The 9806-nt window shown below is 65.3% G+C and overlaps 1 protein-coding gene across 1 annotated transcript; it reads right to left on the bottom strand.

Moving 5' to 3' along the window:
* Window positions 1–1436: 1436 nt before the first annotated feature.
* Window positions 1437–4906, bottom strand: REM1 (RRAD and GEM like GTPase 1). The gene is made up of 4 exons (XM_051802975.1): window positions 4304–4906; window positions 4064–4146; window positions 2790–2994; window positions 1437–2596 (listed from the first exon to the last, which is right to left on the bottom strand). The coding sequence occupies exons 1-4, from the start codon at window positions 4611–4613 to the stop codon at window positions 2319–2321; spliced, it is 876 nt and encodes a 291-aa protein (XP_051658935.1). The 5' UTR covers window positions 4614–4906; the 3' UTR covers window positions 1437–2318.
* Between the last annotated feature and the right edge of the window lie 4900 nt (window positions 4907–9806).

The following is a 9806-nucleotide window of genomic DNA, read 5'->3' as shown; positions in this document are numbered from 1 at the left end:
CAGGGGTGGATGGCCACCCAGCGAGGTACGGCTCTGGGATTGATGGCCACCCAGGGACAGATGGCACTGAGGCAAGTGGCTGCCCAGGGGTAGGTGACACTTGGATGGATGGCACCAGGATGGATGACCACCCAGGGAGCGATGGCACTGGGACAGGAGGCCACCCAGCAACAGATGGGACTGGGGCCCATGGCCAGCCAGGGGCGAGTGGCACTGGGATGGATGGCACCAGGATGGATGACCACCCAGGGAGTGATGGCACTGGGACAGGTGGCCACCCAGTGACAGATGGGACTGGGGCCCATGGCCACCCAGGGACCCATGACACTGGGATGGATGGCACTAGGATGGATGGCCACCAAGGGATGAGTGGCACTGGGGCCAATGGCCACCCAGGGAGGGATGGCACTGGGATGACTCTGGAGGGGCTGGTGCCACTGATCCCCAGCACTACCTGCCCCAGGTGTGGGCCCAGCTGGGGGCCACAGGCAGTCCCTGGACCCCTCCCACAGCCTCCTCCTTCTACCCTCCCTCCATTTCCCAGCCCCTCGCCGTGGCCCCCTTGGCCTCTCCTCCCACCCTCCAGCACGGCTGCATTTTTCTGGGTTTGAGCTCATTCTTTCCACTCCCCTCTCTGCCGGCTGCCAACTTTCCATCTCGTGGCCCCCCCGCCGCCTCCTGCCTCAGGGAAACGCTGGCTGCAGCTGCAGGAGGGACCAGCAGCAGCAAGGAGCCCCTGTCCCAGGGGTGCAGCCCTCAGCCCCAGCGTGGCTGACGCCGTGTGAACCACAGCATTGCCTCCAGCAGCACCAGGAACCAGCGTGCCGGGAGCTCCAGGGCAGAACAGCTGGAGCAGAGCAGCAGCAAGGAATGAGCAGCAATGCCATGGTCACCAAGCAGCATGGAAAAAAGGACAAAGCTGGTAGGGAGAAGACCTCACTTGGGATTGCACCTCTGGAGAGCTGTTTTCCCACAGGGACAGGGTACTGCCCCATTCCAGCATCCTGTTTGTGCCGGTCACAGGCAGTGGTTCCCCACGCTCTGACCACAGAGCGAGCAGAAACTCCTGACCTGGGTGGGAGGGCACTGCTGATCCTCCCTGGCCCTGGGCCCGGAGTGCTGAGCAGGTTTCCCTGTGGCAGGGTAGCTGCTGGCCGGCAGTACAGCCTAAAAACAGGCAGAGCCCACACGGCTCCAGCATCGCCCCCCCGGGTGCCCGGGGTCACTCACTGCTTGCTGCAGCCAAGCACGTCCCTTCCTGCCCATGCCATCCCACTCAGCTCCTGCTCCCTGCCCCTTCCCGGGGTACCAGGAGCCACTGAGTGCCCAGGTCCCTGCCCTGGCTGTGGCTCCCACAGCGCTCAGGTGCTTGAAAACTGCAGCTCAGCAGAGCTCAGCCCTTCCCAGATGCTTTTCCAGGCTTGAATGGAGGCTAGGAGGTGCAGGGGGGCTGAGGGATTCTGCCATCACAGAGGATGATGCTGGACCACTGGGTGAGGAATGGGGACCTTCACCAAGGGTGGCCAAAGAAAGCCCCAGACAGAGGCTCTCTCCCTGCCCCAAGATATTGCAGCTGATGGAGATGGAGCTGGCCAAGGCCTGGCTAGAGCAGGAGGCAGATCCTCTGCCCTGGCCACAGGCAAGGAACAGGGCTTCAATCTGGCCGTGTGGCTCCAGGATGTGGCTCCCCAGGTCAGGGACCCAGCAGAGACCAGCACCTCCCTGATGCGGTTTATTCTGCAGATTGAGGGTTTCCCCATCACACCAGTACAGAGACAGCACAAAACCCTCCATCTGAGAAACACTGGTGCCAGGGACACATGGAACAAAGCCCTGGCACAGCAGGGCCGGGGTGCCAGGCGATGCTGCCAGTGCTCCCCGTCCCCTCTCCCTGGCCAGGCTCCAGGAAGTCCAAGGTGGACACTGCTGTGGTGCTCTTGCCAGTCCCTATGCCCTGCAAAGGATGGGCACCACAAGCAGGACCTGCCCTGCTCCTGGCAGCCTCCAGCCCTGCACTGGGGCATGGCCACCCCTCACCTCTGGCTCCCCAGGAGCAGCTGGGATCCAAAATCCCATCACCCCAAGTGCAGGTACCTGTCCCACCCTCTGCTCCATGGACTCAGTCCCACTTGTCCCCTCTCCTGGAGGGGATGCAGCCGGATCCACAGCACCTCAGCAACCCTGAGCACTGGTGAAAACAGCTCCATGTCCTCAGCATCGCTCCGGTCCTGTCTGGGTTCTCCATGGAGCCACTGGCCACGCTGTTGGAAGAGAGGAGAGTCCCAGCTGGCGTGTTTGGAGGGACGGGACGGTGGCTCTCAGAGCACAGACAGGTCGTGGCAGGACTTGGAGCGGACTTTGAGGGCCCCCTTGCTGCTATTCCTGGCCACCAGCCTGTCGAGGAAGTGCCGGGCTCTCCTGCTGAGGCTTTCCTTGTGCTTCTGGCCGGGCGCAGGGTGCGGGTGGGACTCCTTTCCCCCTCGGCGCAGGCGGATCTGCCGCACCACCCCCTCGAAGAGCTCGTCCACGTTGTGCTGCAGAGCCGCCGACGTCTCGATGAACTTGCAGTCAAACACAGCGGCGCAGGCCCGTCCCTCTGCAAGGGAAGAGCAGGGAGAGGGCACGGCCCCGCTGGCACCCCGGGCGCTGGGGGACGGGCACTGCCACAGGCATGACAGCAGCTGCACATCCAGGGACAAGGGCACAGATGTGGGGGAAGCAGCTGGGCATGGACATCCCCCTTCCCGCCAGGGGATCCTCACCAGCCAGACCCTTCATTGCCCGCTCACCTTCGACGGAGACCTCGCGGCACCGCACCAGGTCGGTCTTGTTCCCCACCAGGATGATGGGGATGTCCTCGGCCTGGCGTGCCCGGCGCAGCTGGATGCGCAGCTCCGAGGCGCTCTCGAAGCTGCCCCGGTCGGTGATGGAGTAGACAATGACGTAGGCGTTCCCCACCTGCAGGCACCGGCTGCGGCGCCGGCTCTCCTCACCCTGGCATCACATGGGGAATGAGATGTCACCACTCTGTGGGGGCTGCTGGAGGACAGCAGAGGTCCCCGGCACTGATGGGACCTGCCAGCACACCCCACCAGCCCCTGCAGTGTGGGGAGCAGACATGTGATCCTATTATAAAATGTGGATTAAAAGCTCCTGATTTTGGGGGTTGTTTGAGAGTTTCCTTGTCCATCAGCGACGAACTGGGGCTGTGAGCTCAGCCTGGTGTAGGGAGCTGAGGCTGTGTCTCCTGGGGCCATGCTGGGACACGCAACACCGGTGTTGTGGGAGCTGCACCCCATATGAGCCAGGCACCAGGCGCTGCTTGGCAGGGTGGGAATAAATCAGAGTGGAAAGAATTGGCTGTTGTTGGGGTGTTAAGGTACTGGGGCATCTACAGGCAAACACAGCCCCAGCCCATGTGAGTGCTACCCCCCTGTCCACAGCTTGAGCACTGGCTCCATCCCCGCTCCTGGGGACTGGTGGCACTCACAGGAGCTCTGGGCCCTGGCATGAAGGGAAGGAGGGAGAGAGGCAGTGACAGCAGCGCTGGCATTTCTGCCAGGAGGTACCTCATGTGCTGGGCGGGGGGAATGCCCCGTGCCAGGCTCTCGGGGCCACCACTCTGCCCGTTGAAGCATGTGTCCTGGCTGGTGGCCCTGTCTCACGTGGATTTACCCAGTTGGCTCCTTCAGCCCCATTCCCAAACCAATTCCATGCATTTCAAAGCGGGCTGGCACCATAGTCCTTCCTCACAACCCCCTCTTCCCCACCACATGCCTGCCCCTAATGTGAGGGGTCCCTGTGCCCACACTGTTGAGAACACAGCAGGCAGCCTCCCATGCCAAGGAAGGGTTGGGCACAGAGCTGAGCAGAGATGTGACCCCAGCCTGTCTTGCCCAGCGTGTGGCCCCTGCTCTGCAGTGGTGAGCCCTGGACACAGCCGGGGAGGTCCAAGTTGCCCTTTGCAGTGCTCAAAAGCCCCAAAACAGCGGCTGTGCCTGTACAATGTCCCCTGGGCACATCCCGGCTCGCCCGCCCCCTGCAGCCCCCGGCCCCGCCGTACCCGCTGCTCCGGCTCCCAGATGTCCAGCACCAGCAGCGTGGTCTCCTCTCCATCCACGGTCAGCGTGCGCTCGTATGCGGCCTCTGGGGGACACCGGGAGAGCCCGGTCGGTGCCGCACTGTCCGGACAGCCGGGCCCCGGGCTCCCCTCTGCCTCGCACACGGGTTTCTCCCATCACAGGGCCACAGGGTGTCCCGCGGGGGGAGACCCTCCAGCAAATCCCCCCCACCAGACACCTACCTCCGTGCTGCTCCAGCAGTTCCCTCTCCTGAACGCCAGCGAAGAGATTGACCAGGCTGGTCTTGCCGACGCCGGGGTCACCCAGCAGCACGACCCGGTACCGGGGCTCCCGGGGGCCGGAGGAGCCCGAGGAGTCGGAGGACCAGCTGCCGCGGGGGACCCTGCCGCCCGGCTCGGAGGCGGTGTGGCCGAGCTGGGGGTGACAGGGCTCGCGCCGCGAGGTGGCCCCAGTGCCCCCCGGCCTCGGGAGCGGGGTGCTGGCCCTCCGCCGCAGCGGGCTCCTGTTCCCGGGCTGCGTGTTCAGCGTCATCACCGGCACCGAGGGCAGAAGGAATGGAGGGTGGGCGGGGGGGTGCGTGTCACCCCGAGGGGCACCGGCTCCCGGTAGCTTCCGATCGCGCCGCTCCCGCTCCCGGTCTCGCTCCTGGATCCGCTCCCGCTCTGAACTGGTGGCAACTCGGGCAAAACTTCCCCGGGACGGCCGCGCTTCGCCCGCCCCGATCTTTAAGCCCCGGGGGTGGAGCCCCTCGCCGCGCCGGTCCCTCCTCCGCCGGACACATCCCCGCCCGCACCGGCCCCGGCCCGGCCCGGCTGCCCTGTCCCGGTCCCCGAGGTCCCCGCGGGGCTTGCGGTGCCAGGGAACGGTGACTTCCCCAGGGATGTATCCCCTCGGTCCCGGGGAGCAGCGGTCGCACCGGGATGCCGCGGGATGTGCTGCCGGGGGCGGGGGCTCTGCCACGCTCCGTTCCTGTGTGGGGCAGGGTCCTCCCGGTGCCCAGCCGTGCTCCCAGGGGCCTGCTCAGCCCAGGTCCGCCAAGTAAGGAGAGAGCTGAGCCCCTGCCCGGGGGATGTGCTTTGTCAGCCCGAAGCCCAGCCATGTAGTGCCATTGCCAAGACCTGGTGATGGAACTCGAGGCCGGGGTCTTTCCTGGAGCTGGGGGGAGAAAGAGTTGGTTTTATTCGAACCTGTGGGTTGATCCAGGCCTTTGCTGGCACTATGGCACTGGCAGCAGTGCCCAAAAATGCCCCAGCACCGGCCCTGTGCCGGCACTGCTCTGACCCCACACTGGGCACACCAGCAAGAACAAGCCACTGCACTTTGGCTGTTTCAGTGTGAAGAGGAGGAGGAGAAGCTGGAGTCTGGTGCTGATACTTTGTGCTCAGAGGGGTTCTGTCCCCTGCATGACAGCATCAGGGGGCATAAGGTGGGTGGAGGGAAGCCTGACTTGTGTTAGCTGTGCCACCCTCTCAGTGCCCCCAAGGCCCTGGACTGGCTTTCAGTGGGGAGGGCCCAGATGCTCTTTCTGTGACCCAGGACCATGCAAGCAGCTGGGAAAGCAGGGAAACACTTTAAAATCAAGTGAGGGTCGTGCCCAGCTCCTGCTCAGCGTGAACCAGAGTCCAGCCTGATCCCCAGCCATGCCAGCAGTATTTTCTCACCCCTCATGGTCTGCCCCAGCAACTGACCACTCTGCTGAAAACCAAAATTGTTTGCAGCCCAAACCCTGCTTTACCACCCTCAGACCACCCCCTGCACAACAGGCTCAATGCTCAAGGGCCTTCCTGGAGCATCAGAGCCAGACACAACTCCTGGGGCTCTGAGAGGGAGAAGGAATGAATTCAGCCACTCTCACTGTCAATCCTGAAAGACAAACAAAAGTGGAGAAAGCCCCGTTGGAGCAGCCAGGTACATCTGCTTTCTCGCAGCGAGGACAAGCACAGTGAGCTGGGCTTGCTCAGAGGTATCTCATCCATCTTGTCTCAGCCCAGGACAAACTGTGTATCCAGAGAGTCCCAGCACAGAGCTCAGAGCTGCTGGTGAAATCCGCCTGGGGCCCCTGGGATCAGGAGGATTTTTTAAGGAGGGGAAGCTGAAATGCAGACAGGAATGGGTACGTGGGGGGTTACAGCCCCTCTGGGCTCCCCACACTTCCAGCGGCGTGCAGGGGCACAGGGAGGGCCAGCACGAGCCCTGTGTTCCTCTGCTCCCTCAGGCTCCCAGGCCAAGCAACTCATGACTCATTTTGCTCTTTCTGGAAGCAAATCTGGTGTCTGGAAGCAAAGGGTTAATAAGCAAAACGAAGGGCTGGTGATGTCGTGTGAAAAGTTGCAGGGAGGTCAGTGGGAAAGGACTGAGGATGGTGGAGAGGGCTCTGGCACGGGCTCCCGCCTGTCAGGGCGGGTAAGCACCAAATGCCTGACTTGTGATGTTACAGAAACTTTCCACTTGGGCCTTCCTGCTATTTTTAACTCTTCTCCCAGCCACCCTCAATAACCCCAGCCCCACCAGCTGCAGAGGCTAACTAATTCCCCTTTTTTATCATTTTTTTAAACATTTAAAAAAAATGAGTTCCACTAATCCATCACGCAGCCGCTCGCCTCCTCCCTCCTGACACATTCCAGGCTTCCCTCCTTCTTCAACTCGTGCCTCCATAGCTACAGCCATAGCTGTCTTCCAGCTAAAACCCAGACCCTGGTGCAGAAGATCCAGCCCTCTTGTCACTGCAGCTCTGCTGGGTGAGTGTCTGCCCCAAAAGATGATATTTTCATGGAAAATAAGCATGGTGCGTGCCCGGGGTGTGGAGGACCTGGGGACCAGCCTGCACCTGCAGAGACAGGACACACAGGGAAGGAATGATCCCATGAGCAGACCCCCCGAGCACAGCCTGCTGCGTGTCACGGGGCTCTCTCCCTCCCGGCAGGCTGACGGGAAGAGCAAATCCCCATGGAGCAAATGGGATTCGTTCTCAGAAATGGAATTGTTTGACATTTATAAGATCAACACAGTGTCTTCAGCCGAGTGGGATGGAAAGCAAAGGTAATGCGACTGTGTAGACTCATTTCACAGTGATGTGAGCAACTCACTTCCCAGATTATTTTCCATTGTTTTTTCCTTTCCTGGAGCTCTGCCCTCCCTGTGTCCAGCTGGTTCTGCCTGCAGGTCTGCACCACTGCCTTTACTCTTGCACAGGGACAAACTCAGTCACTGCTCATTCCACAGAGCTGGGAAACATCCCCCTGCACCATCCCTGACCTTCCCCTCAGGCGCTGCGGCTCGCACTGACAGCACGGAGGAATCTGTCACTGTGCCTGGTGCCACCCCTCAGAGAGCGGCTCCGGGGAGCAGAGCGGTGCTCCAGGAGCCAGATGGAGCCAGGGAACAGTATGGAAGGGTAGATTTCAGATGTTGCAAGGGTGATGCTGCTGCCGGTCTATGGGGAGACGCCCCCCGGCTCGCCCTTTTGTCCCTTTGGGAGCCCCTTTGCCCTCAGGGACACCCCTACACCCCACTGCCCCTCATCATCCTCTGCCCCCTGGGGACCCCCATGGCCTCCGGAGACCCCCCTTCGCCACGGGATGCCCCGTATCCCGGGCCGGTCTCCATGGCGACAGCGGGCGGGCCCGGGGACCGGGCGGGGCTCGCGCTCACGGGACCGGGCAGGAGGGGCGCCCCCTGCCGGCTCCGCCTCGGCGCTGCACCGGGAAGGGACCACCGGGACGAGATCACTGGGACGGGGTCGGGATGCCCGGGCTGGGACGGAGCTGTGGCAGACCGAGCAGCCCGGCGGGGCGGGCGGGGACTCGGCTGCTTGCGGGGCTGCCGGGGACGGGAGGGAGCAGAGGACCGGCCATCCCGGGGAGCCCGGGGCGAGGAGGCCCCGGTGCGCGGCACCAGCGGGGATGGGCAGCCCCGCAGAGCTGCTCAGCGCTACAGGCTCTCCGTGCTAACGCGGACCGTGCCCGCGGGGCGGGAGCGAAGACCGGAGGGTGTGTGTGAGCCCGGTGCCAGAGCCGTGCGGGACCGTGTGCCCGGTGCCGGGCGTGACCTCCGGCTACACCAGGCGGGAGCGGTTCCCCGTGGAAAGCCGCGGTGGAGGGTCCTGCGGTGTTCCCCGGGCGGCGGGGCTCCGAGACGGCGTGGGCAGGGCCCGGGGGTGCGGGACAGGCCAGCGGGAGGACAGGCCCCGGGGCAGACCCCGGTGTCCAGTCTGGCCGCAAAGCCGGGGCAGCCTTCAGGGTCGGGAGAGGACACAATTCCGGGTCAGACCGCAGGATCTGGACAGCCCGTGGTGCCCGGTCAGGCCACAGAACTGGGAAAGCCCGAAGTGCCGGTCAGCCCGCGGTGCCTGGGCAGGTCGTGATGTACAGTCGTGTCTCGGTGCCCGGTCAGCTGCGATGCCCGGGCAGGTTGCAGTGTCTGGTCGGGTCACAGTGCCCGGTTAGGTATCGGCGCCCGGTAAGGTCCCGGTTCCAGGTCGGTCCCGGTCGGTCCCGGTTCCCGGCCGGGCGCGGCCCCGCTCGCTCCCCTGTCACCACAGCAACTGGCGGCGGCGGCGCAGCCAATGGGCGCGGCCCCCGGCGGCCCCGCGCGCGGCGACGGCAGCCAATGGGCGCGGCCCCCTGCGGGCAGCCCGCGGTCTCCGGGGCAACAGCGCCGCCGCCACCGCCCCATTGGTGCCGCCCAGCGGAGGGGGCGTGGCCTGACCGGGAGGAGGCGTGGCCCGACCGGGCGGGGCGGGTCCCACTCGCGGCACCGGGACCGCGTGGCCGCCCCGTGGGCAGCGCGTTTCCCGCACGGCGCTCCCGGCCTCGCTCCCTCCGCCCCACCGGGAGTCGAACCCCGGGGAGACGCCGCTGAGGCGGGTGGGGGACACACATCCACGAAGGCGCCGGTGTTTCCACACCGCGTGGGGCCGAGCCCTAGTGGGCGGCCCGGGGACGTCCCAGACCAGGCTCTGCCGGGAGGAGTGGGGACAGTGGGTGCCCCGGGAGCCCGGCAGGGCGGGGTCCAAGAACAGCATCCCGGGGGATACTCGGTGTCGCGGGCGGTCAGAGCCGTGCCCAGGCTCCCGGCGGGCCGCGAGGAGGGTGGGGGCGGGCTCCCGGGGGTGCGGGCGTTGGGATCACCGGGGACACCGGGGCGCCCAGACCGGGGGGAGCAGCGGGTTCTGGCAGGAGCTGAAGCATCTCCGGGTGGGTACCAGAGGGCAGAGGTAACCGGTGCGCTGAAGGTACCGGATTTCACGGGGGGTCCTGTGCTGCTCACGGTGGAGGCAACGGGGGGCTGCACAGTTGCCGTGGGGGCGGTATCGGGGGAATCGGGTTGCCGAGGGTACCGAGAGGTACCGGGGCGTGCCTGGTGTACCGGGGGGAGCCAGGGGGGCTGCGGGGGGTACCGGTGGGTTCCGGGGGGTACCGGCGGTGCCGCCCTGCCATTCTCTCCAGCAACCCCTTTCGGCGGGCGCCCATTGGCTGAGCGGGATGTGCCCCCCCGGCCCGGCGGCCAATGGGCGGCGGGGGGCGGGGCCCCCCATTGACAGCCCCGGCGCGCCGGTGTTTACCGGGGGCGGCGGGGGCGGGGCGGCGGCGGCTATAAAAGCGGCACCGGGGGGCGTGCGGCTCCCAGGCTGCCCGCACCGCCCCCCGCGCACCCCCGACCCGCGCCCGGACCCACCGCAGCCGCCCCGCGCCGTTCCCGACTGAAGCATCCGCCCACTTAGCC

Source organism: Manacus candei, unplaced genomic scaffold (assembly GCF_025592945.1).
Source record: "Manacus candei isolate 608988 ecotype Guabito, Panama unplaced genomic scaffold, ASM2559294v1 h1tg000057l, whole genome shotgun sequence".
NCBI lineage: Eukaryota > Metazoa > Chordata > Aves > Passeriformes > Pipridae > Manacus > Manacus candei.
The sequence above is the reverse complement of the archived record's forward strand: the minus strand, read 5'-3'. Positions and strand labels throughout refer to the sequence as shown.